Genomic DNA, 26,448 nt, shown 5'->3' on the forward strand with positions numbered 1-26,448 from the left:
GCCACTATTTACCTACCCATCTATCCATCCATCTCTCCATCCAGCTACGTGTATATCCATCTATCCCTCTATCTACCCATCAATTATCTGTCCTTTCACCTACATGTTCACCCAACCATCCATTTATCTATCCACTTACCCATCTGTCCATCAATCCATTCACCCACCCATGAACCCACCCACCCGTCTATCCATCTATGGATATCCAATGATGGATGTATCATTCTCCCATCTACCTACCCATCCACCTACCTAATAACTCACCAATCATTCATCTTTCTACCCCTCCTGTTCTTCTCATCTATTCATTTATCATCTATCTACTTACCTATCTGTTCATTCATACATCCATTAGCTACCCATCCACATTCATCCAACAACCCATCTGTTCACCATCACACCTTCAGAGAGCACTCTCTGGATACTGAGATGGGAAACGCCTGGTGGCATCACTTGTCCTTAGTAGACACTACCAGGAACAGATTGAAGTGCCCTTGTTCAGGTGCTATGAGGCATATTTTGGTCCAGGCAAGGAAGTGTCACTGAAGTGTTATGTTCTGGAAGAGGAGTAGGCCACATCCATTATTGATACCCCAACTTGGGCCACTTCATACCTCCGATCATAACATACTACAAGGCCATAGGACAAGACAGAGTGGTTGTCCACAGAGCTGGTCAAGTCTCAAGTGGCCAACAGATGTGGCCCTTTCTGTTTTGATCACCACGTTTCCTCCTGTTAGCGAGCATAGGAGATCCAAATGCATAGAGGACACTCAATGCACTTTATTACACAAAACGAAGGATCCATAAACAGGGCAGGACTCGGAGTCCTGAGCATTCAGCATGGGGACAGTTACCCCTTGGATCTGGTTGGGATGCTTGCCTTCTCTCCTCCATCCTTCCTTGGGAGCTCTCGGCTCCTCTACGGGCTGGTCCCTTTAGCTGATGATGAGAAGCAGAGTTGGAGGGTTGGTCAGAGGATGAGAAGGCATAGAAGATGGAGGGTCCAGTAGCAAGAGGAGAGGCAAGTGGCAGTTGGGTTGCTGGAGGCAGGAGAGCGGGCCAGACTGGCAACAGGAAGCAATTTCTTGGTCAGGGCTGGGAGTGGCATCTGGCTGGAGTCTATCCTAGGAACATAGGCAAGGGTAGGGGTCCATAAGGCTAGAATTGAAGGAGTGGCATGGCCTGTCCCCTCCGCAACTCTTCCTTCCTAGTGGCCATCAGACCCTACTATACCCTGTATTATCTGGGGGAAGCTCTTGCCTACAGTGGTCAGTTACCTGGGAGGCCTGCTGTCAGGGTGAACAGTATTCTGGGCCTGGGCTGGCTTAGAAGAGAATACTGACTACCTACTGAGGTGGCCTCCATGAATAAAACCCAGGGTTGCCCCAATTCCCAAGGACCAGTTTCCTAGAGGTAGCCCAGAAGCTGGGAGCAAGTGTGAGAAGACCCCTCCAGCCCCCCTTCCAGTGTTTGCTCCAGCTTCAGCAGGGCCAGCCCCTACTGCAACAGCCACAGGCTTCCTTCCACCCCAAACCAGATGGCCTCCAGCTTGGCCCAGATGCCATTTGTCAATGTCCTTGCAAACACGTGGCGCCCAGAAACCAAGATAGGCAGCTTGGCCAGGACCACCCTCAGCAGGAGGGCGGTGGGGATATCCCATTTAGTATAGCTCAGCAAAAACTGCTCCCATCTTCCAGCTAATCTACCTCTAAGAATACAGCCTCAGCTTGCCTGAGCCTTTGGCTGCCCCCCCTCACCACTGTTTCAAAGTACACGGACTCGCCTGTGGTCAGGCTGGCGACAGCATGGCGCCCCTCACGTGTCTACAGGCAGCCTGCCCTCCACCACTGTCCGGCAGCTGGCCAGGCACAAGCAGTTTGCTTGCAGTTCATCAGTGGGTCTCTGTTCCCATCCTGCACTACTCTAAGTCTGGGGCCAAGCTGGCACTCAAAGGTGGGCCAGAACCTTGAAGGCAGATAGTAACCATTGCACTCACCAAGTGACCTGGGGCTACTGTAAGTTCACCTCCGCCAGGTATGGTGAAGCCACCCACCATGACTAAAACATAAGAAGGTGCAGTTTTGGGCAGCATAGGAACTGGGGCTTCTAGCAGCTGAGTCTACACATTCTCCCACCTCCTCATACAGTAGGAAAACACCCAGCCCCTCCTGTGGGCAGGGGAGGGAAGGCAGTCTGACCACTGTTTCTCCTCTCTACCCCAGATCAGGGATGCTCATTTCGGTTGTGTCGATACCCCCGGCAGCAGGCCCAAGACCTGAGCCCTCCCCTGGGCCCCCGCCACCCTTGCTGCCTAAACCAGGAAAGGACAACCAGCGACTTCAGAAGCTACTGAGAAAAGCTGCTCGGAAGAAGATGGTGGGCACGGTCCCCACCCCACCTGGAGCCTTCCGTACCTCCCTGTCCCCTGTGAGTGAGGCCAGTCATGACCTGGAGACCCCAGTCCTGTGTCCTGCTGAAGCCCCTCACACAGTGGCCCCTTTACCCCGCTCTCCACACACCCCCATTATTCATCACGTGGCATCACCCCTGCAGAAATCCACTTTCTCTTTCAGCCTTCCCCAGCAAAGGTCTCTGGCCACTCACTTCAAGGCATCTCCCAATCTTGAAGCACCAGCCCCAGAAACTGCCTGCCCCCGTGGTGGCTTTGCCCATGTATCTGCCCCTACAGTAGGTGGCACCCACATCACTCAAGTGCACATCCGGCTGTCACCATCCTCACATATTGGGACTTCTGAGTCCCCCAAAATGGCCCTGGATGGTGATAAAAGCCTGTGTACTTCTGGAACCCAGTCTCTCATTCCAGTGGCTCATATTCGCCCACTGCCCACTGGGGTACAGTCAGTCAGTCCTGGGCCCGAGGAGCCCCCTATAACAAGGCCACCATCTAGCTTTCAGGCCTCAATAAACAGAGAAAGTGGTGCTAGGGTGGTGGTGCCCATAGCCCCTACATACCGCTCACCTGGACCCTCACCTTATAGCCCAGCTTCTGCAGCTCCTGAAACAAAATATCCAGAGGAGCTGCCCACAGCCAGGCCTGCCATGGAGCCCAATCATGTCTCTAGCCTCCCCGGAGCCTCGGGCCCTTCAGGCCCCCAACCACGCCCTGCTCCCAAAGTTGCACCTAAGCCCTCTCTTAGTGGCTGGACACGTCTAAAGAAGCAGCTGATGGAGGATGCAAAGGAGCCTGCTTTTCCAGAGCGGGAGCTGAACCTGGAGTCAACACAACCAGAGGTGCCAGCCCCTGTGGGCCCACAGCCCCCCGTGTCCCGAGCCTCCAGGATGTGGGATGCAGTGCTGTACCGCATGTCACTGGCTGAGTCCCATAGAGGCCAGCCTGTAGGGTCTGGAGATAGGGGCCACCCTCTGACCTGCCTCAGCCGACTGCCTTTCTTGTGCCGACCTCGTTTCAATGCCCGGAAGCTACAGGAGGTGGTCCGGCCCCCTCCTACCTTCCACCCAATTCTGGAGCTGCATTCCCAGCCCAAGAATTTCAACCGGACCGCTGCAGGTTGGAGGCTCCAGTGATGAAGAGTGGCCTCTGGGACTCTGGACTGTGGTAGACAGAAACTGGCTGAGGCTGTGCGTACAGAGAAGAGAGCCTTGGCCCTCACAAGTGAACAGGATGGGTCAGCAGGGTGCATGACCATGGTAGCTGGGTTCTAGCTGCTAAGGGGAGGAGCCTGTTGGACAGACACAGATCAGTTGGTGGGAACTGATATGGCAAGTGAGAGAAGTGACTGAAGCTGGGAACGTGTGGCTGGGGGTGGTTTGGGGTTGTGGAGAATGTAGACTGGAGAATGTTCGTGGATGGTGGGTGCCTAAATTCAGGTCTAGGGTCTTGTCAGTGCAAGAGGGCTTGGATAAGGGGGTATTGAGAGGTACATAGAACTGGGCAATGGAGGAAGGATTTTCTATGGTTCCATGAATGTCCCTTCTGATTTCCTGACAGCAAGGGCTTACTGAATGCATGGTGTAGTGAAAAATCAGCCAAGTTTCAACAGTTGGGTAAGGGTAGGTCGAGCTAGAGGGCTACAGAGGCAGGGGCCAGGCATAGAGGAACCCCTAAGATCTGCCAGACTCTCATCAGCTGTGAGAGGAGGGATCCACAGGGGCCAGGAGTGGCTTCCCATTACAGCCACCAGGATTCAGCCAGGGTCGAGCTGGCAGCCCCACCCGGGATGTGATGGGCATTACGGTTGTGGATGGAGCCACCAATAAATGTATGTACACTACACAGACATCAGTTTGTGTTCTTAAATGGGATGGGGGAAAGCGGCAGAGTTCTCGGGGGCCTTCTGTTGGGTGGAGGGGCCAAGGCAAGGTCTCAGCTCCTTTACTGGATTGCAAGATAACCCACACTCTTAGAGGCTAAGTCACACCCACCTTCTCCAGTGCTGGTTCACACAATCACGAACCCCACTGAATGGAGTAGAAGTTCTTAAATGGCATTTCGAGTCTCCTATGGACAGTACTGGGCAAACAGGACCCTGCTTAAAGGGACCAAGTTCTAGGCTCCAGAGAGCTGAAGACAACTGGTAGACAGAAGACATGGCAACTCTAAGGCCAGGTCTTCAGCCTGCAAGACCTGAATAGAGCCCACCCACATCCTCAGGAAAATCCATGCCATTCTCTGGTCCTTGGACTCACCAGGATGCATACATGGTCTATGGTGCTGAGCCCTCATCCACGAGCACTTTCTCGTACTTCCCGTGTCCTGTGGCCACAAACTTGTACCTCTTTCCAGATGGGGTGCTCTGTTAGGTGAGACTAAGTGTCAAGGGGAAGCTATAGAAGGAAAGACTGACTCTGGAAAGTCTTTGGGGATGGCCACAGCCACCATCTTTGATTACGATCAGTCTGTGCCTATGGCACAGAGCCCTACCTACCTTGATGGTGGATGAGGTCTTGGAGCCTCCTTTCTGTTCCCACAGACTTTTCTTGCTCATGTCTCCAGCTACTATATCCTGGGGACAGACACAGGGTCTATCACAGGACAGACACTCATCATGGGACCTTTTCTTCTGCCTGGTGTTTCCTGGCTGGAAGGTGGAGGACCTACCCAGCTCACTTTTGGTAGGGAGGAGAGGAGAGTCATACTGCATGTTTATCAGGACGGCATGGATTTTTCCTTGAGCCCTGAAGCCTGTCCATCCACACTCCACTTTGGCTATCCCAGGTTTGCTTTTCCAAAGAACAATCCCAAGTCACCACCCCCACCATGCTGGCGAACTTCCCGTTCTCAGTCTTCCCAGTTTGGCCAGTCTGGGGAGGACTCCTACCTGGCAGGAGGGTGCCTTGGGCGCAGACTGAGTCTGCACCTCTCCTGTCTCCCAAAGAGTCTTGGTACTGGCTACAGCCATGCTGGGCAGCTCTATGGAGGGCTGGCGGGACCGCTTGGGAGTTCGGCCAGCAGACTGTAGAGGAGACAGAGCCCCGAGACAATTACCATGGTAGACATCAGCAACCGTCGTTCATCTTTGCGTTTTTTGGAGGTAGGGATTCGGGACAGATGTCCTTTCCTTTAGTTGGCATCCTATGAGCTACCCCCAGTTCTGCCTCATGCCACATGTCTTGGGGCTGGAGGAGCATTAGTTGGATGGAGTATGTGAGTTAGATGGAGATCGCTGCGATGGAGGAATACCTGAAGAGAGGGTGTGGGTTGTAGAGAAGGCTGTGGGCTTTGTGAAGGAGGACTCACAATGGATTAGAGAAAGAACATATAGAAGAATGCTGCCTGAATGGAGGGACAGTGAGTGGCTGAGTGGAGGAGTGCTGGTTGAGTAGAGAGATGCTGAATGGACGGAGGGGTATTAGGTAGATAAAGGGATACTGGTTGAATGGGGTGCATGACAGGGCAGAGCATGCCTGTTGTGACGTAAGAGACCTAGGGTTTATGGAAGAGGTAATGTGAGTTGATGGAAGGACACAGGTTGGGCAGAGAGAGGGATATGATGGGATGGAGAGAGCTGCTTGCTTAGGTGGATAGATGATGATGGCATAGTAAAGAGGTTTGGCCTCAGAGAACTGAGTATACTTCACCTCAGTGGCCTGGGTGTACTGCTGCAGGCGCTCATCGATGGTGGAGATGGGCAAGGTTGGTTGAGACTTCTTCACACTGTTGCTAGGGGTAGAAGAAAGGGAAAGCCTTGTTTTACCTTCCAAAGTCCTCCCAGCCCACCCAAAGCTCATCCCAGAGAACCACACCCCCTGATCTCCACCGGCAGCCACTCTCCCACCCTGTCTTCGAGAATGCCAGAGAGCACGTAGACAAACCTCTTTTGAATGGAGCGGTTCAGGGATTCTGTCCTATCAGCCAGCTGTGGAGGATGCACAGAGGTGTGGGTCACGCATAGCAACATCAAGCCCATGTTCTATCTCACAGTGAGTCTACACACTGGGTAACCAACCCCACTTCCACATCACAGAGGATTGCCAGTGCAGCAGGGGGTGACAAGAACATGAAAAGCAGACATAAACAGCAACAAAGCGGGTACCCAGGCTTCACCTACTTTGACGGTAGGGCTCAGGGGAGGTGAGCTCAGCTCAGCAGTGTCTTCCAAGGCCAAAGGGCTGGGGGTCCTGGCCTGATGACTTATCAGATGCTAGGGATAAGAAACATACGCAGCTTAGGTGACCCCTCCCTGCACCTTCCTGCCCCACCCAGGGCCTGTCAGAGCAGCGGTCTTCCCCTTCAGGGGCCCCAGGCCTGGTCTGGCCCTGACATGCTATAACTCTGGAATCCCTGACTGCAGGGAAGTGTCTCTTGGTCATGGAGGAGGAACTTACCCAGAGGGTCACCAGCCTCACCACCCTTCTAAACTATGTCCTGGAAGGACTCAAGTATAGGGTTCAGGGTGATGTCTCTTCTAAGCCAGTTTATGAGACAATAACACCCACAGAGTATCACAGACCAGCTCCTGAGGAAGCTCTCACCTCTTCTGTCTCCCCAGAACCCCCGACATCATCCTCTATATTGGGGTCACTGTGGCTCAGGTTTGACTCCTCCAAGTGGACTTTAGCTTGGTGAGAACTATGGGAGAAAAGGGAGACAAAGACAATTGTGGAGGATTTTTTTTTTTTTTTTTGCTTGGTTCTAGGCTATTTACAGTTCCAAGCCTCTGGTGTGTCATCTGTAAAATGGGGGCAGTCAAATGAGTTGGTATGCAGGGCTCTTAGGACCACAGTGATTTAAAAAAAAAAAATTCGTTTTTACCCCTCTCTCTCTGTCTCTCTCTGTCTCTGTCTCTTTGCCTCTCTCTCTCTCTCTCTCTCTCTCTCTCTCTCTCTCTCTCTCTCTCTCTCTCTTTAAAGACAGAAGACAACTGAGGGAGTCATGGGCATCTAACTCAGGGTGCTAGGATCTGCAAGCACCTTATACCTCTCATTAAACATCTTACGGGTCCAGCCACAGCACTGTTGTAAGAGGATGTATAGGGCTTTGTTCAAAGCCAGCACTGTCTTCTACGGCCTCTGTGCTGAGAGGCCCCTTTGAAGACATTAGCTACTCACTGTTTAGGGCCACCCAAGTAAAGCTGGATGCCTCCTACAGCTCTCTATCTGGGCAAGGCCAGCTTCTGGGGGCTTTTGCTCTGTCCATATATGGGCAAAATGGGTCAGCAGAACATAACATTGAGGAGAGGCCATTAGGGGCCCAGGCCCAGAGTGTTTGGGGGTGCTGGGTCAGCAGATGGAACACTCCAGGAAAGGGACTGCATTATTGAGGCGAGGGGCCTTGGGGAGGGGCAGCTAGCCAGTGGGCAGCCGGGCGTGACTCTGCATTTGAGCGGCTCTGAACCTGGAGGAGAAGATAGTAAATTCTTGTATTTTCCATGATGTCAGGCCCCTTGGTGAATGTGCCAGCCAAAACCCAAACCCACCGCCCAAGGTGGGCTGGGGTCGGAGCCAGCAGCAGCCACACAGAGGGGCCATTCAAGAGCTGGCGGGCCAGGCGGCCAGGCGGGTTTGAGGGTAGGGGGAGGCTGGCGCACCAGAGCTCTGCTGGAAGATCTAAAGTGCCCCCTGCTGTTGAACAGGGGAAAGGAGCGAGCTAGGGGCAGGGCTGTAGCTGCCTGCCTAGAAGCCCAGAATATGCAGAAAGCACGGAGGCAGATAAGGGGAAATTGAGGCTGGTGATGGGCAGACCCAGGACAGCTGGCAGTGGGCAGGCTCAGAACCAGGGTCCCAGGAAAAAACAGGGATTTTTTTTGTAAAGGAGGGTTGTGAGCTGAAAACGAAGTGCATTAACTGAGAAAGAGTTGCTCCTGCTGACCCAGGAGCCTCTCAGGGGCTAGGAGTGGGGTAATTGCTGAGGGAAGACAGCTCAGCCTTTGGCTGTGGCCCACTCAAGGCAATAGGGCCCTGGCCTCCAATTCTGGGGCTCCCTAGCAGGGCCGGAGACCCTCTCTCTCTAGGCCTGATGGAAAAGGCAGACTTAGCCTCACACCTGGCCCTGAACAGTGTGGGAAGGAAAGGTGAGACTTCAGCAGCAGCCCCTCATCTCCAGGCCCAAGGGGGCTTCGGGCCTCCGTCCATCCTGATTTAGACAGGCACACACGTCCACACATCTGGAAAACGTGTCCCCGGGGCTGCCTCGCAGGCTCACATCTGGAAGTACCTGCTCCCCTTCGTGGGAATGGAGTTCAGCCAGCCTGGGGAGGGCTGGCGGGCGTGGGCTGCAGCGCCTACATTACGTAAGTGGGCTGCAGCTGTGTGCTGATGTGGCAGCCCCCCCAGTTGGCCTCAGCTAGTCAGGATGGGCCCCCCCAGCCCTGGGGAACCCAGGAATGCAATATCCCCATTACTCTCTCCCTGCAGCCCCCTCGCTGGCCATCCAGCCCTATCTCCCTTTCTTCCTACCTCCCTATCCACTTCATACTCTTGGAGCAGTGTTTTTAAGGGGAAGGGTAGGCAGAAAGACTTGTCCAGGCCCAGGCTGGGGTCAGAGAGAGCCAGTGCCTTGGTCCACACTTACCTGTCCTCTGTTTGTCTCTCCTCTGCACTCTCACTTGGAGAGGGCTCTGACCCCTCTGCAGTCCCCTCATTCTCCCAGGATTGCTGCCTTGGTGGCTCCTGCTTTTGAGACCAGTCACCAAAACCCTCATCTTCATCCAGTTCAGAGGACTTCAGGCTAACGCTGAAAGGACAGTGAAAGAGAGGGTCAGGGGATGATCTTCAGGCTACAGCCTATGCTCCTTCCCTGGTCTCTTCCCTTACACCCTAACTCCCAGTGTAAGCGTGACCATCTGCTTCATAGGTGGCTCTCCATGGCTGCTTTGTTTGTGATCTGAAAATCACTCAGGGTAGAGCTGTGCATTCCCTAGCAGCCTATGACTTCCTGAGGACAGAGTTGTGCTTTCCTTTTCCATCTAGGGCTCCCTGAGGGCAGGACTATAGCTCCACTATCAATCTAGAGTTCCACAAGGGCAGGGCTGTGGCTCCACCATCAGTCTAGGGCCCCCGAGGATACAACTATAGCTCCACCATCAGTCTAGGGCCCTCTGAGGACACAGCTATAGCTCCATCATCAGTCTAGGGCTCCCTGAGGGTATAGTTATGGCTCCACCATCAGTCTAGCGCTCCCTAAGGATACAGCTATGGCTCCACCAAAAATCTAGGGTTCCCTGAGGACACAACTATAGTTCTACCATCAGTCTAGGGTTTCCTGAGGGTGCAGCTATGGTTCCACCATCAGCCTAGGGTTTCCTGAGGGTACATCTATGGCTCCACCATCAGTCTAGGGGTCCATCAGGACAGGGCTATGGCTCCACCATCAGTCTAGGGTTCCATCAGAACAGGATTGTGGCTCTACCATTAGTCTAGTGTTCCCCAAGGTCTCAGCTATGGCTCCACCATCAGCCTAGGGCTCCCTGAGGGCAGGACTATAGCCCCATCATCAATCTAGGGTTCCCTAAGGGCCAGGCCATGCCTCCTTTATTAGTTTATGACTCCTTGAGAGCAGAGCTGCACCTTTTCCTTGATGGAAGGTTCTCTAAGAGTAGGGCCATGCCTCCTCATCAGTCTAGTGCTCCTTGAGGGCAGAGATAGTTCTCTCCTGTCAGTCTAGGTCTCTCCAAGAGCATAGCTTTGTCTCTTCTTTCACACTAAGACTCCATGAGTACAAGGCTATGCCTCTCCCATCAGTCTAGGGCTCCCTGAACACAAGGCCATGCCTCCCCATCAGTCTAGGGTTCCCTGAGGGCAGGGCTGTGTTTCCCTCATCAGTCCTCAGCTCCCCTAAAACAGGGCTCTGCTTCTTCCTTCAGTCTGGGGCTCCACAAGAGAGGGCTATGTTCTCCCCCATCCATCTAGGGTTCCTTGAGGCTGCTGTGGCACTCAGGCTGGTCGTTACAACCTTTCTCAAGCTACGGGGTGAGTTACTGGGTAAGAAGGAGTTGGGGGCTAGAAGGACCCAGTAACTGAAGACCTGGCTGAGAGGCCATGACCCCAGCAGCACCCCACCCCGCCCAAAGCTGCTGACTCCGAGAAAATGGAACAAAACAGGGCCAGGAGGAAGGGGAGAGTTATTGGAAAAACAGCCCAGCCCAGCCGCGGAGGCCTCCTGGGCCTGAGGAGGAAACGAGCCGGCCCGTGGCCGCCAACTTGGACGTGGCCTCCGTGAGTCACCGGCAGCCAGGAGTTTGGGCGGGGGGCTTGGGAGCCAGGGCCTCATGGCTGGGGTCAGCACCAGTCCAAGCCAGGGCTGGGGCCATTCAGGGTGTCCAGAGCCTGAGTCAGGGCCCCTGGAGGCTGGGAGGGGAGGCCTCACATAACTTTGTGGACCCTTTCCTTTGGCTAGTCAGCATCCCGCAGATGGTGTTTACTGGGGACTGTAGTGATTGATGCCTGTCCCAAGAGCCAGTCCCTTCCTCTAATTCCTACACTGTGGCTCCAAGGCCAAGCCTGACTGACCCTCTGTATGTGTCTCTGCCCAGGTTCTGTGTGGCAGTAGATAGGGTTCAGGACCCAGCAGCTTACAGTGCCTGCTGCCCTGGCTGTTCCAGGAAATGGCCACCTTCATCTTCTTCATCTTTGTCCTGGTCCTGCAGCTGCCTCTCTCGCTCCCGTTGGCGCTGCTCACGGGCGGCCTCTTCTTCATCTTCTTCTCTCCACTGAGTTGTGAGCCTGGAAGGGCAGACACAGAGACAGTCATGCTATGTGGCTGAGATAGCCATTTCATGAGTGACATAAAAGGGTAATGGACAAGCCCTGTTGCCAGCTGGTGAGGGTAAGCTCTGGACCAGGCTGCAGGCCTCAGTTTGGTCTAAGAGAAAGGCTACTATGCAAAGGCAATTGTGAAAGTGCCTGTGGTCAAGGGCTTAATCCCAGGGCTCTACATACAGGTGACCCTCTGCAAGAGACATGTGTTCACACAGGCTTCAGGCAAACCAATGGGACTGATAACCAACTGCCCTGTCCTGCTGGCTGCCTCCAAAGCTAGAGCAGAGTTACCTTGTTCCATGTGGGGACCAAGGAGGGCTTTGGGAAAGATGACAAGGAAAGGGTGTGTTTGGCCATGGCTGCCAGTCAGATAGCTACCTCTAAGGTTTCCATCTGGAACCTTCTTTTCTGCCTCCTAAAAACGCCATGTTGGTAGCTACCACACAGCCTCCAAGTGTGAGACTGCATCTAGTAGCCACCAGGTCAGGCTCTCTTTGTCTATCAGGGCCTTCCTTTCTCTACCTTGCACTTAGGGACTTTGAGTACCCCCACCCTCACCCTAGGGTTCTCTGTGGAGTCTCTCTGGGTTGTTTTGAAAGTGGGGAAACTGAGGCAAGCAATATCTACAGCCCTCAGAGAAGGCTGACACTTGGGCTCCTTAGAGTCCCTTTCCCTAAGCCAGGAGACAGTCAGAGAAATCAAGCTGGCTGAGCCCAGAGGACCTAAAGACCCTACACAGCAAACCTATTTTTCTGGTGTCTAGTAGATACCTTAGGCTTTGACCACTGCCCCCTACCCGGCACCCCCCAAAAAAAAAAAAAAAAAAAAAACCAGCTGGAGCTTTGAGGGACTGGGTCCTTTATTTCTACAGTTCTTACTGCCCCAGGCCCAAGGTGCCTGGACTGCTCAGAGTTGTCTCCCTTCTGGGGTCTCCTTGCTTCCCGGGCAGTGTCCGCCGAATGACCCCACATCCCGCTCCCCTCTGGGCCTCAGTCCCCCTGGCCAGGAAGCCCTGCCAGTACATGATCTAATCTCTCCAGGTCTCCCCTAAGCCTCTCAGACGAAAGCCAGGCCTCTCCACAGGCTCCAGGATGAGGTTCACTCCTCCCTCATCCCCCACCTCCCGCCCCACCAGCCACATGGGACTCCAGCCACGCAAGCTGCCTGCCCGCTCCCACCTCGCACCCCCAAGCCGAGCTGCCTGCCTCAGCCTCAGAAGGGCCTTCAACTTCCAGCCTGAGAAAGCCTCTTAATTCCCTACACCTGGCTCCCATCACCGGCAGATGCCGAGGGCCTCCTGGCTCCCTCCGTGGCCTCAATCAATGTGGGGGCCGCTTTTGGCCCCTTTCCACCTAGTGAAGTATAGCTTTGTGTGCTGGGGGCTGTGGGTCGCTCCTTGCATACACGTCTACCAGCAGCCCCCCAAAAATATCAGGGCAGAGTGGCTGGGGAGAAGAGAGGCCCCCCATTCTTCCTCCTTCAGAGGCAGACCATAAAGTCTGGGGTCAGTTTGTTCTTGCTATCTGAATCTATATATGTGCAGGGTAAGCGTACATGTGTTTGAGCCTACGTGTAAAGTTCTTGTGTGTGTGTGTGCAAGCACTTTAAACTGGGGCACAGGGCTGAGCTCAGCTCTGTGAGTAAGATTATCTTGAGTGTGTGTGGGGGGTGTCTCACTTTGAATGGAACCAGAGCCTCACCTGTCCTAACAAGGGCAACCTCCCTGTAAGCATTTTTAGGTGAAGGACCCCTTGGGGTACTTGACTCTTGAAGCAGAGAATCCAAGTTACCACAACCTGTCACCAACACACACAGCCTGGGGAAAGGGGCAGGGAGCTTGGTTTGCAATGAGTATAGGAATGAGTACAGGGACCCAAACACAGATCTCTCTCCTGACATCTCGTGTGGCCACGTAGGCACTAACACACAGGCCCTCCTCACACACGTGCTCACACACAAGTACACAGGGTCACTCTCAAACATGTGTAGGCAAGGGTAGGGAACAGGGGATCACAAACAGCAGGTCCCATTCCCTCCCAAGCTCCCTCAGGGGGCCGCCCCTGCCTCACTATTTACTGTTTTGCTAACCATCACCCCGACAACGTGGTGCCGGCCTGAGCCTGGGACTGGCAGGAAGCCAAAGTGTATTTTCTGGGAACATCCTTTGTGGGACCCACCCCCTTCAAAGTTACCCTAACTTAGCCCTTCCTGGACAAAGTCTTGGGGACACAGTGGGGGTACAGGAATAGGGGTCTACTAGCATCACCCCTCCAGTTCCTTGCTGGAAAGAAGCTTGTCCCAGCTCCTGACCCTGCTCTGAGGCTGAGGAGGCCTGGGGCCCCTTTCCCCTGCCTCTTCCCTCCCGCCTGCCTCAAGCAATGAGTAATGCGCCCCCTCCCCATGACCTCACCCCGTCACTATTCCACAGCTGGGCTCCGTTCTGGGAACTGGAAGGGGGTGGCTCTCCTGGGGTGGGGTGGGGTGGGGGCCTCTGGCCTGGGAAAGGCGCCCCCCGGCCAGCGGCCCAGACCCCTTGGCACGTTCTTTGGAGCTGTCAAGACTCTGGCGATGGCCGCCCCGCCCGTGGCCCTGGCCCGCGCAGCTGCAAGGGATTTGGCGTTCCCGTACAAACGCAATCAGGCCATTTCCTGAGTCTGTTCTGGCTCGGGGGGCCCAGGGCTCAGCCTAGGGGCTGAGGAATGGGGCCCTGTCCCCCCACATCCTGCCCACGCTGTCACAGGGCTTACCGCAGGCTGAGGCTGGGTTGGAGCTGGGCCTGGGGCGCGGGGGGGGGGGGCTGGAGGGGAATGGGGGGCAGGTCCGTACCCTGGTGCTCCAGGTGTGTACCGACCCCCACCAGCTCCCACTCTGAGTGGAGTTCTTTAACTCAAGGCAGTCGCCCCTGCCTCTATATCCCTGCTCAATGTCTTGTCTCTCTTTACACTCTGCACCCCTACCTCCTCGCCTGCAGCCTAGATCCTGCTAAGAGTCAGGAATGCCCATCCTGGGTCCATTCCTCCCAGTTACCCACCCTCTTTGTTCTTTCAAGGATAATTCCAGAAGGTTGACAGGCTTCAGTCCCTGTTGCAATTCTGCCCCCTGCAGGCTGCCCATGTGACTGCCCCTTCCAGTCAGTTTGAACCCAAAGGTCAACACCTATACTGTTTCTACAGTCCCTAGGGGCACTCTAAAGAGGACTGGGGCGTGGGATTGTGCGAAGGTATCCCAGGTGACTTCCTTCAGGCCTCCTACAGGGACCCCTCCCATCACCACCTCCTGGGTAGCTGGGGACAGGAAGTGATGAGGAGCCTGGGGGCAGCCACTGGGAGTGGTTGAATTGACTCTCTGGGAACAGCAGGTTTCTCTCGGCCTCAGGGGAGAATCTTCCCCAAGGTCACAACCCTGCTCTTCAGGGTTCTCCTTGGGAGAAGGAGCAGAGCAAGGAAACAAGACAAAACAAAACAAAACAACAAAACAAAAAACCCTCCTGCAGTAGGCTCCCAGAGATGGGGGCAGACCTCCAAAGTGGGATTCAGGATCAGTCTCACGCTCCTGAGCACAAGTCCCGGTAGCTGCTAGCTGCAGGGCCCATTGACTGTTGGATATAGGGGTCCCATTCCTTGTGCACAATCTACAGAGGGGTTTGGGTGTACAGATCCTTAATTGCCACCCACTTCTGGAAAGAGGCGTGGAAGCAGGTATGTGGAGTGAGCGCCGAGTGCAGAGCCCTGGTTATGTAAGGCAGGCAGGAGAGTACAAGTTCCCTCTCTGAGGCTGAGGAGAAAGGAACTTGGTCCCCATCCCTGGACACCTGGTTCTGGTTCAGTAGCCTCTCCATCATCTTTCTAGCACAGGATGGACACGGCGGGGTTACTCTTTCCTTATTGTCAGGGTCAATGTACGGTGTGTGGTGTGTGTGTGTGTGTGTGTGTGTGTGTGTGTGTGTGTGTGTGTATTGAATTGGGTAAGACCCTATCTCCACAGCCCAGAAAAGTACTGCAATAAGTCGGTTGAAGTGGGTGGCATGATCTTGACCACAGTTATAGAAAAATGGATGGGACCTTTAGGCCAGAAAGAAGGGGAGTGACATGAAGTCAACTGCCCAAGAATTCTGTAGACCTTGGAGGGGCTCCATGGCCCGCAGGGTGGCCCCTCTAGGCATGAGTGGATCCCACATTCAGGAAGCCCTGGGTCTGGTTCAGGAGCTGGTGGGAAAGGATAGAGGAGTGAGATGAAGGCCAGAAGGAAGTGGGAGGGAGAAACCAGCTCTGTTCTAAGCTGGGAATGGGGGACAGGGAAGTGCCCTTCAGAACAGCCCAGTGCCCATGGCATGTGCAGCAAGACCTGGGCCTGGGCTGGGACAGGCTGAATAGAGCCTGGATCTGCAGCATGGGATGAGAGGGACAGTCTCCCTGGAGACTGTCAGTACTAAGTGATGGCCACCAGAGCCCCACCCCGAGGGGGGGGGACCCTCCAAGGGGTCCTGAGCCCCAGCCTGAGTAGGCCAGAGATAGCCAAGGGGAGTTGGGGGGTACATAGCACAGGAAAGCTGGGTACTGCCCAGGTCAATGTTCTGTTCACCATGGGCAGCATATGAACCTAGGAGAGGAAGGAAAAATCACCCAAGTTAATACACCTATGGGATCTGGGCTTCCCCCTCTTAGAATTGAGTCCTCTATTCTGTTCTGAATTCTTTGTCTGCCCTATCCTCCGGACACATAGCAGCCCACATTCTTGGGACTTGGTTAGTGCTTTCTGTGCAAGGGATATCTCTGAAGGGTTCTGGTAGCCAAGCCCAAGGGGCGGGCCTTAGGAAGATTTAAAAAGTTAAGATTGGTTGGCTGGGGCTATGAGAGTCCTAGAAGGTTCTGGGCAGGGAGAGGAGATACTCAGAGCCATGAAGGCTGCCTCAAGGGTAAATAAAAGGCAGATGAGGGGGAACACAGTCATTGAGGAGTTAATTGCTGTCACTGGGGTAGCCCAGCACAAGGGCCCCCGGATGGGAACGCAACATGGAGGAAACTGCAGAATCAGGATGAACATACCCCTTTCCTGCCCTGGGGAAAGAAGAACAGGCTAGCAGGTGGAGGGGTAATGGGGAGGTGAATTGGGGCAAGCCTATGGGTGCATGTCCCAGGGGAGCAAGGACAAGGGTTAGGAGGGACCCCAGCTCTGTAAGGGAGGAAGGAATGAAGGAACTCCCCTACACACACACACACACACACACACACACACACACCCTTTACATAAGACACACACACACACACACACACACACACACCCTTTACATAAGACTCCAGGCCCGGCCTGGGGTCCTAGGATTTAGACATCCTGCTGAGGAGGCTGTGAATTCCAGCTCTCTCCTTCCCACCAGATGGAGGTGCTGTTCATCCTAGGTGGGCCAGATGACTGCCACTCTTGGTACTCTTTGAATGCAAAAGGCTCTGGGGTGGGCGGGGCTCACAGGGACTGTCTTCATGAACTGACCTAGAACTGCCCACTCCCCCCCGCACCCCTAACAGCTAAGGCTAAACTGTGCTGTCCCTACAGGCCAGACTCTGCCCCTAAATCTGCCTTTTCTCATGGGGCAACACAGTACATTGGAAGACGTCTAGTTAGCCTCTACCCAGGACCCCCAAACCTGCGGTCTTCCCAGCTGGTCTCGGCCTGGAGTTCAGTGCCAAGGTCTCTTAGAGAAGGCCATCTGCCTGTCAGGCCTGTCAGACCACAGTGTCAGTCAGGCTGTGCTTTTAGCTTTCTCCTCTGCCTTTGTCCCACCTGGCCTCTCTTGACTGCTGGATCCAAACCCCACCCACCCAGCAGCTCTTCAGTTTGCTCTGTGGAACACAGCAGGACTGTCCCTCTATTTTCCTGCAGTTGAGTAGGGAAGCAGAGGCTTCGCCTGGGGTTTACCACCAGTAAGGGGAGCGAGGGAGACCAAGGCTTCATTCTCACACCATCCCTGGCTCTGAGGGCTTGTTAACCTGTTCTTGCTCAATAACACTCCAATGTCTACTGCATGTTCCCTTGCCCTCACACTAGCTGCATTTGCCTTCCCAGGACCATGGTGCCCCCCTTTCTCTCTTAAGCATCCCCCTGACAACTGGTGCCAACTATGGGAAGCATTCCACTGGAAGCATCTTAGTGGTACCGAGAGGCCAGTCCTGACCCTTCGGCGTAGATAAAGGGCCACGTAAGCAGCCGCAGGGTCTCTCAGTCACACAGGGCAGTTGGGTGGCGACACGAAGCTGACCCAGTGGACTTAAGGCAAGGTATCATTGCCCGTGCTGCCTGGAGGCGTGGTGGTGGGAGGGGCTGCTTCAGAGTGATCAGGGCATCAAAAACGTAGGCATCTGGGAGACCTCTCCAGAAGAGACCATGGTTTGGGGGATTTGGAGAGGGGAGGGTGTCCAGTGCTAAAGCTGGTTTTCCTCCAGAGTGTTCTCATAATCCCATCTTTAGTACAGAGGCATATCCTCTTATCCCCGTGTCTTTGGTCTAGGCCCACAACCATCTTGTTGTGGCTCCCTGGCCTCTCGGGGCCTTACATGAGAAGGAGGATCTTGTATCTGTCTCCCATCCTCACCCCACAATCTGGGGCTACCCACTTAGTATCTTGACACCTGTACATCCCTTCCTGGGGTGATGGACACTCAGATAAGGCAGGTACCAACTCTCCTCTGGGGTGAAGAAGGGATATACCCTGGAGCCACACTTCAGGGAGGGGATATATCAATCCACCTAGGAAGAGCCTGACTGTGTCAGGTATAGTCCACACCTGTCCATCATACCACTCAAGCTGCCCAAGCAGCCCCGCCCACCCCACGTCTGCATTTTGAAAAGGTGTCAGACAGTCAGAGGCTCAACTCAAGGTGTGGCTGTTTCAGAGGAGGGTTCTGCCGACTCTATCTTTATGATCTTGAGGCTAAGAAAATGGGGATGCTGCAGGCCCCTCTATCCCACACCTCCTCCAGAGGCTGGGTCAGGGTTCTGCCATCAATGTGGGGTCTAGAACCAAGCTGGTTGTCCCACAAAGAAGCCCGTCCCCTCCCCTGGGTTTTGGGAACCCTACCTCTTATGATGTGCTTCCTGGTCAGTCCACTGCTGGCAGCTTCCTCATTCAGGACTCCCAACTCAATCATCTCTGGCCCAATCTGACCAGTCCCACATGACCCTCAGGTCTAGGAGTGGACACCAAGGGCCTAGACCTCCCATCTGTTACATCTTGTCATGACGGCGGCTTGTGCTGGCCTGAGCTTGCTTTCTCCCTTTCTCTCTGCACACTGTGTCCTCCATGTCACTGACTAGACTTGCCACAGGCTGGGGCAAACTGTACAGCAGGCATGAGACCTCCCTGGTGCCTGAGCTCTGCTGTTCAGAGCTGCCTTCGCATGGCACACTCATCACCAAGCTCCCAGTGGGGACTGGGCTCAGAGAGACCGTGGCTCACAGCAGCAGACAGCCCTGGCAGAACGCTCACAGGGCTCACGAGGCAAGGCTCTGGCACACTCCCTGACACGCGACGGTGGCTGGCACTGGCTCGAGACTGCCATCCCCTCCTCTTTCCTCCCTGGCTGGCTGTACCCAGATCCACCTCGCCCTAAAGGCCTGGCTACAGCTTTCTTAATGGATGCTGCTCAAATGCCTCATCCTTCATCTGATCACAGGTTTACGCATTGTTTGACTCGGCTGCCCACCTGGACAGATGTGTCGCAGGTGACAGTGTATGGTCAAGTCACTCTTCCAACCCATCGTCCTATGCCTGGCCCTGGGTCCCCCATATGCCTCGGTTTTCCTGCCTCTCTGAGGAGCCAGATAAGGAGCTGGGCACCGACCGATTGCTTTCAACATATCTGTTCCTGGACCCAGGGACACCCTGCCTGGCCCTGTGGCCACATCTGTACCCAACCCCTCAAGGACTGATCATTCCCAGGATGCTGAGGGAGGAAGAAGTCGATCCCAGTTTGGCCTGCTCCAACTTTCAGCCTAAGACATCCCTCTCAGGTCTTTGAAACTGAACCCAGCTGCTGCACGAAGCAGGAAAGGACAAGTCTCCATAGGCTGGGAGAGACTCACACATCCCTATGGATGTCACATCGGCTGAGGCCGGTGGGACCTGAGCTGGTCCCCTGGGCCCATTTCCTAGCCAATGCCTAGAGATAAACTGAACAGCCATATCTGAGGGAGAGAACAGGCGCCATGGTTCTCACGGTGTCCCCACTGCTTCCGCGGAGGCTCAGAAGGGCAGAGTCCTAGACCTGAGAGACCTGAACATGACCGGGTGGTCCCCTTGCCCTCTTTAAAATAAATGCAAGGAGACAAAGCGGCAACAGGAGTCAAGGAGCAGGACCTAGGTCAGGGGGTCTCTTCTTACAGCGCTTCCTCTTCCTGTGGGCTTCGAGCCTCTTCCCACGGCCACCTTCATCCATCCCCTTTCAATACCAACCACTCCCTGCCCAGTTCAGCTAAGCAGGGACAGCACAGAAGGTACCCTCCCTCCGTTGCTGGCTAGGCACCCCCCCCACCAAAGTCCCCCATGTACCTGGTTCTTGCCTCTTTCTTTGCTCTGCTTCCTCTTCTCCATTCCTACCTGGTAGGGCACATTTTCTCAGGAGACCTCCAAAGTCCCCAGGAGCATCCAACGTGTCACTCCCCTGGCACCAGCATCTCCAGGGCAGGCTCTGTCTTCCCTGAGTACCGTTAGCTATCTTCAGCATGTGCCCTGCCCTGGGTGGATTGTAGCAGCCTCTCAGAGCCACAATCCCTATCCTTGGGACATCAACCTGCACAGTCAGATCTTAGGCTGAGGGCCAGATCCAGTCTCACTTGGTAACAGAGCCTAAGAAACTCTCTCTGCCCACCTAGCCATCTAAGGAGTTTAACCCCAGATACCGCCCAAAGCCACCAAGCCTACCTTTAGCCACTTGCTCACTTCAGCCCCTGTGCCCACCTGAAGCCCTCTGCCCTCCTGTAGTCCATGTGCCCACCTGTCCTCCACAGACCTTGGTGGTCCATCCTGGCATTGTTCTCTGGCGAGATGCTCTGGGCCTGTAGCAGTGTCCCTGGGGACTGTGCCCCTGCAGCTATCCCAAGGGTCCCAAGAGTCTCTGGGTGTTCCCTCCTGACTCCGGCAGAAACATAGGGTGGGTGAGTCTCTGGGTGCCTTGGCGCCCTGGTTGCTGCTTGCTGTCTGATCTACCCAGCTCTGACGCACCGGCTGGGACTGGAACCGGAACCTCAGTCCTCTGGGTTCTGGCCCTGACACCCTGCCCAGGGGGCTGGGCCACTTGGTCCCTGTACCCCCTGCTGCTAGCTCGGCCAGGCTCCAGGCAGGACAGGCTCTGGCAGACAGACCACCCGGCCCGTGGGGGTGCCGCCCACCGGCCACCCGGCCTGCCAGGGTGGGGCTACCCCACCCTCGGGATCTCGGCCTCCAATGGGCCCGTGGAGCCACGCCTCCCTGGACACTGTGGTTGGAGGCCTGGCTTCCCCTCCCCCAACTGGGCCACCCAGCAGACTGCCAGCCCCATCTGCTACCCTCTGCCACACTGGGATCCCCGGGGACCCAGTGGGCCACACGTTAGGGTGGGAGCCTGCCTGAAGAGTCTTACACCCCTGGGGAACCGTAGGCAGATGTCATTATATCTGCTGGCTGATAGGTGCTGGAACAGATGAGATAGGCTCATACTACCCAAGGGAGTTTTGGTTGGCGATGCTGGCCAAGGTGAATCCTGGCTCAGACTCTTAGGCCAGCATCAACACAGGTGCTCCTGACCAGCCCCGCTGCTCTTAAATCTAGGCCCAGAGGACTGCAGAACCAGGCAGCTGGCTGAGAGTCCAGGTGATCATCCTTAACCCTGGCATGACCTGTGGTGGACCTGGAAGGACCCTGACTCTCCTGGTACGGGAAGTGGCTCCCTAAATCCCTAGCACAGGGGAGCAGGAGTAAGCTTGGGGTTTGGCCAGTGACACGTTAAGACCCCAGTTCGCACTCAGACTCAACCTAGGAGACCTGGGGGGCGGAGGAGATACTGTCCATCTTCTCACTAGTCCGCAAAATTGTTTTTTATGAATTTAAACTGGACTCGCTTTTGCGCCTTGGCCTTTGCTGACTGACTACACAGCCACCCCTCCAGAGCTTGTCACAGAGGCAACTGGCAGGTCTCTGCTGCCAGGTGTGGTGAGAGAGCCTTGGGTTCCTGAGGGAAGGATCTAGACAAAGGCAATGGATGGGAGGAGGTAGGTTCACCATTGCCTGCTGGGTGACCTCGAGCAAGTCACTCGACCTCTCTGAGCCTACTTTCTCTGTCCAACAGAGACAAAGTAGAGAGAGACATGTCCTCCAGGGATGGACAGTGTTGGCTGCCATAGACATGCGGACAAAAAGCATGAAGGGGTCAGGGGTGAAGGGTGTAATGGTGCCAGATGGTAGATACACATGTCTGCACATATGTGTATATTAGTGCACATATGTGTGTGTCAGTACACATGAGGTTGTGTCACCCCCCAGTTCAATCACAGGACCAGGCTCCCAAAGATGCACGGCTTAGCATATATCTACCCCAGACATCACCCCATTTCATCTATCATAGACCCACTGTACACGTGGACAAATATTTCTCCATCATCCCTCACAAGGGATAAGCCCTTGGATTTACTCCCCCATTCCATCCGAGTTCCCTAAGACCTCCCTGGGACCTGCCCCCCTGTCCTGCCCACTGCTTAACCATCGCATGCCTTGGTCTCTGGGACTCCTTCCATATTTCTTCAGCTCAAGACTTTGAATGGTGCCAAACCTAATCCCTGCTCAAGGTCTTGCCTTGTCTACAGCTTTAATGGCCCCATTGCCCTGCTTCTGGGTTACCAGGACATCATCTTGGTGGTAGGACTTGAGGCTCTGTCACCCTAGAGCCACCAGCATGCTGGGATCAGTTTCCTGCTTATTACATGGTACTAGTGAGTTGGTAGGATTGAGCAAAGCTGCTCCTAATTTCCAGGACACAGGACGCCATAAGGGATGGTGACAATGGAGGCTACATGCCGGTCTGGACAGGAGGGATGTCTATCCTGTGTGAGGTGGCCATGCATAAGGGCCCTGAGCAGGCTGGGCTAGGCCTGAAAGACTGGCATGAGACATGAACATAGTATTGGCTGGGGCTAGTGTGGGTTTAAGAGGCTATGGAAGTGGGCCAGGGAACAGGCCCCTAGATGAGCAGAAGAGTCAAGCCGTCCTGGCTGGAAAGGTCATGGCAGGCTTCTTGGAGGAGGTGGTACTGAAGAAGAGCCTTACTGCTGGAGGAGGGAAGAAAAGGGCACAGCAGGTGGCTCAGAGAGCAGCAATGAGCTCTTCGTTATTAGAAGTACCTGAGATTTGCAGGTTCTGGGCCTATCGTCTGCTCTCTCACACACATTTTACATCGGAGAAGCCAGACTCTCAGAGTAAAGACTCCAAGGCCTAAAGTCCAGTGGCCAGAAAGTCAGGATACCCAAAGATTCCAGTGCCTCCCATTTGTAAAGTGGGGGGGGGGTGACTGGTTAGTTCCCAGGGGCAGCAAAGAGATTGGGGGAAGGGCAGCTAGTCTGACGATAAATTCTCTGTGGGTCCTGGGGACACACAGAGGGTGATGGGAGAAAGAAGTGCAGCTGGCTGGCTGGCCAAGATGATGGTTTTGTGCTAGGCTTCACTATCTTCCCGTGCATGTGCATAGGCAGCCGGGCATAGCCTGTGGGCCACATATCTTGCCAGTCCGGGTGCAGGGGGTACCATTGTCGGCAAGGGCACCGCGGGCACGGTGCCCGGGCTGGGAGGGACCTACCTCAACAGCTTCTGCAGGCCCCGTTTGCTAGCATTTCTCCTCAGGAGTGTGGGGCCATTCATGCTGCCCGACGACGCTGTTGACCTGGCCTGACCCCTGGCCCTGGGGACACAGCCTGCAGCTTCAAAGGCTCCTGGTGCTCTGGCCCAGCACCTCTGCTCTCCTCTGCCTTCTTCTTCTCAGTCTTTCCCCTTCCCTTCTTTCTTTTCCTCTCTTCTTCCCTGCCCTGCCCTGTCCCTTTTCCTTGTCCCTCTCTTTGTGTCCTTGTCCCTGCTCTCCTCCCCCTGTCAGTCTGTCTGGTCTCTCAGGCTCTGACACCCCTTCCCTGTCTCCTCCATTTGTCTGTCTGAAGGATGTCTGTCTGTCTCAGCCCCTCCAGCCCTTGGGGGCGGGGGTCTGGGGCTGGCTCCCAGATGGCAGCCCCAGGCCCTTCCACTGTCCCTGGACCCTGTCTCTGTGGGTCTCTCTCCCCTCTCCTTTCTCAGGACGCCTAGCAGCTGCTTTCCTTTTGTCCCCCAGCCCCCTTCTCCGCCCCCTTGGTCTCCTCCACCTCCACCACCTCCTCCTCCTTCCGAGACTAGTAAAAATGTCAGAAAGAAACCCTCCCAGCCCCGCAGTGTGGGGGCCTGGCTGGACCTCCACGCCTGCTTGTGGGCAGCATGGTGGTATGCCCCCCTCAGACCATCTCGGCAGCTTCTGTCACTTCCCACCTCTCTGCCTACCACTTCACTCTGGGTGCCTGGCTCACAGGTCACCTCCCCATCCTCAGCCTCTTGCCCACCTCTGCCTGCCTTACTGGTCCCTGCTCTGAGCTCTGCTTTCCCTGACCCCTGGTCCTCTCCTCCCAGGTCTGGGCCTCAGCTGCCCCTGACCTGGCTGACTGCCCCTCCTTGCCCTTTTCCTCTCTGGCGTTTTCATCCCTATCTCAGTATTCCTCCTACCTTCCCTCCCCCATTCCTTTCCCTCCCTTCTTTTTCTCCCTCCTCCCCCCTCCCTTTTCTCCCTCCCTCTGGGTCTTCATTTTCCCTCTGTTTATTCCCAGCTCTCTGCTCTTGTATAACCTCCAGGGGAGGCTGGGCACCCCAGGAATCTTCCCAGGTCTTCTAGTTGGGAGGCCACTGCCCTCCCCAGAACCTCAGGCTACATTTGGAGCAGGGAGTAGACAATACAGAGAGCATCTTCTTTGGTGTAGGGAGCCAAAGTCTCCAGAGTGGAGGAGGGTACCAGGGTGCCCTCACCAGCCAGCCCCCCTACCGTGTCCTCTGGCTCAGACCCAGGGACAAAGCAGCCCAGCCCATTGTTTTTCTGGTTGGGCTTAGTCACTGTGACTCACTGGAGAACACTGGAGGCTAGTGGCTGGGCTGGGGGGGAAGTTGCCATAGGCCAGTTTTGGGCAAGTAGGCTTATATCTGGTGGCTTCCTGGATCACCCACACTCATAACTGTGGATAAGCAGTACTGCTAGACCCATGAGCCAGATGGGAAAACCAAGGCTGACCAGCAGCACTGGGCCAGGTCACAGAGCCAGAGTCTGGCAGAGCCAAGACCATAGTTGAGTCATTGACTGCCAGCAACTGCCCACTGTGTCTCTCTACATAGCTGGCCCCTAGTTGTCCTCTATCTCCATACTTGGAAAATAGGCACACATGAGTTCCTGTGACCTCTAGGTGGTCCAGGAAGTCAAATTCCAGGAAACCTGGGGACTACTGAGGATGAAGGTGGGCATTGGGGGGTCACATGAATGGCTCACTGGTGGTAAGGAGGTATGCCTTAAAGGTGGCAACACAGATGCAGTCTCACAGGGATCCCCCAGCTCAGATCTGCAGTGACCAAAAAGCTGACTACCCGCCTTTTCTGCCACACTTGTACAGGATGAGATCCGGCTGTTCTGAGCAAAGCCGTTACAGCATCTCCCTCCCCCAGCATCTCCCTCCCCCAGCATCTCCCTCCCCCAGCATCTCCCTCCCCCAGCATCTCCCACGAGGAAATGGAGCCAGGGTGTATAGCAGAGTCCTCTGCCTTCTCTAAGAGCACAGAAAGAAAGAACACACTCAGAAGCTTCCTCTGATGAGCCCATGCGAAAGAGGTCACCCAGTGGAGCAGACTGCCCAGGACACCAGCTTGTTCTGTGCCTGCATCATAACTTACCACACCACTTCCTGGCCCCTGTTCCTATTCCAGCTAGACAGCCAGGAATGACATGTGGTCGGGGCAATTTGGGTTCAAAAGAAGGAAGAATGTTTCCAGACGGGGGAGAGCTGCCTTAATCGGTGGTAGTTCTCCTGAAGAGATGTGGAATGAGTTAAGGTTTTGAAGCCATGGCATGTATGAATGGACAAGAGGACAGTACTGGCCTTACTGTCTGTTACTTTTCTACCTGCCCACCCACTCATCTGTTTATCCATGCATACATGGATATATACACCCACTCATACACCCATCCACCTACATACTCATTCATTTATCTACCTACCTACCCATCCATCCATCCATCCATCCATCCATCCATCCAGTCTTTATTATGCTTGTACTTTTATTATTTATTAATCTATCAAGTCCTCACCATGCTTATCCATCCCCTTACATGAATATAACACACCCTACTACTTAGTTATTTCAAGCAACTGTTCACACATCTATACCCCTGTCTACTTGTCTTTCATTACCTTTTTCTTTTGAAAAAGAATTTACCGATTGACCAATGCATCCATGTACCCATCCATCCATCCATTTATCTGTTCATCTTGTACTTCCACTTATCCACTGATCCACTTAAACATCTTTTAAATCGTTAAGTTTGTTATTATTAAGGGAGACCGTGTGTACCACAGTGAGCGTGCTGGGGTTAGAAGACATCTTTGTGGAGCTGGTTCCCTGCTTTCTTCTTCACATAGATTTTGGAGATCTAACTCAGGATACCAAGTCTGTATGGCAAATACCATTTTACCACGCTGAGTAATTTCATTAGCACACTCAGAAGAAGTGTTCAGCAAGCCACTCAGAGCACAATAACCTCCCATTACGTGCTAACTAATACTATCTACATAGTCACCCTTCAATTTGTACGTGCATTTGTCTAACCAGGAACATTCTTTCAATCCATGCTTTCATCTCTGAATAGTCTTCTGCTCTTATTTTCGTTCATCTGCACAGATATCTATGTTTTACTCATACATCTTATTTATACACACATCTTCGTGTGTGATATTGTATGCATGGTCATCCAAGCAAGCCAATAACATTACAGGAAATCAGCCGCCAGCCCAGTTATCATTATCTACTCTTCCCCCTGAGCCATCTTTTTACTCACATATCCATGTAATTATCCACATATTTATCCATCAGTCTGTATGTTTATTCAAGAAGCACGAACTGAATTCCAATAACTCAATGTGCTGGGAATTCAGCACCACTCTCTAGGGCTCATAATGCTGACATTTTAGTGGAAACAA

At 54.4% G+C, this 26,448-nt stretch overlaps 1 protein-coding gene across 2 annotated transcripts in view; it reads right to left on the bottom strand.

Annotated features, from left to right (window-relative positions):
* Positions 1 to 761: 761 nt before the first annotated feature.
* Lsp1 (lymphocyte specific protein 1) overlaps positions 762 to 26,448 on the bottom strand; it is a 33,769-nt gene continuing 8,082 nt past the window's right edge. Inside the window, exons 1-11 of one of the 2 annotated variants that reach the window (XM_032891389.1) lie at positions 22,998 to 23,197; positions 10,999 to 11,145; positions 8,996 to 9,157; positions 6,958 to 7,054; positions 6,534 to 6,626; positions 6,298 to 6,341; positions 6,064 to 6,145; positions 5,304 to 5,438; positions 4,911 to 4,988; positions 4,672 to 4,778; positions 762 to 1,122 (exon numbers count right to left, since the gene is read on the bottom strand). In XM_032891389.1, the coding sequence (XP_032747280.1) occupies positions 4,689 to 4,778; positions 4,911 to 4,988; positions 5,304 to 5,438; positions 6,064 to 6,145; positions 6,298 to 6,341; positions 6,534 to 6,626; positions 6,958 to 7,054; positions 8,996 to 9,157; positions 10,999 to 11,145; positions 22,998 to 23,059 (990 nt within the window). In that variant the 5' untranslated portion in view covers positions 23,060 to 23,197 and the 3' untranslated portion in view covers positions 762 to 1,122; positions 4,672 to 4,688. Of the gene's footprint in view, positions 1,123 to 4,671; positions 4,779 to 4,910; positions 4,989 to 5,303; positions 5,439 to 6,063; positions 6,146 to 6,297; positions 6,342 to 6,533; positions 6,627 to 6,957; positions 7,055 to 8,995; positions 9,158 to 10,998; positions 11,146 to 22,997; positions 23,198 to 26,448 lie in introns of those variants that run through there. The other variant, XM_032891388.1, reaches the window with a different exon arrangement.

Source organism: Rattus rattus, chromosome 2 (genome assembly GCF_011064425.1).
Source record: "Rattus rattus isolate New Zealand chromosome 2, Rrattus_CSIRO_v1, whole genome shotgun sequence".
Classification (NCBI taxonomy): domain Eukaryota; kingdom Metazoa; phylum Chordata; class Mammalia; order Rodentia; family Muridae; genus Rattus; species Rattus rattus.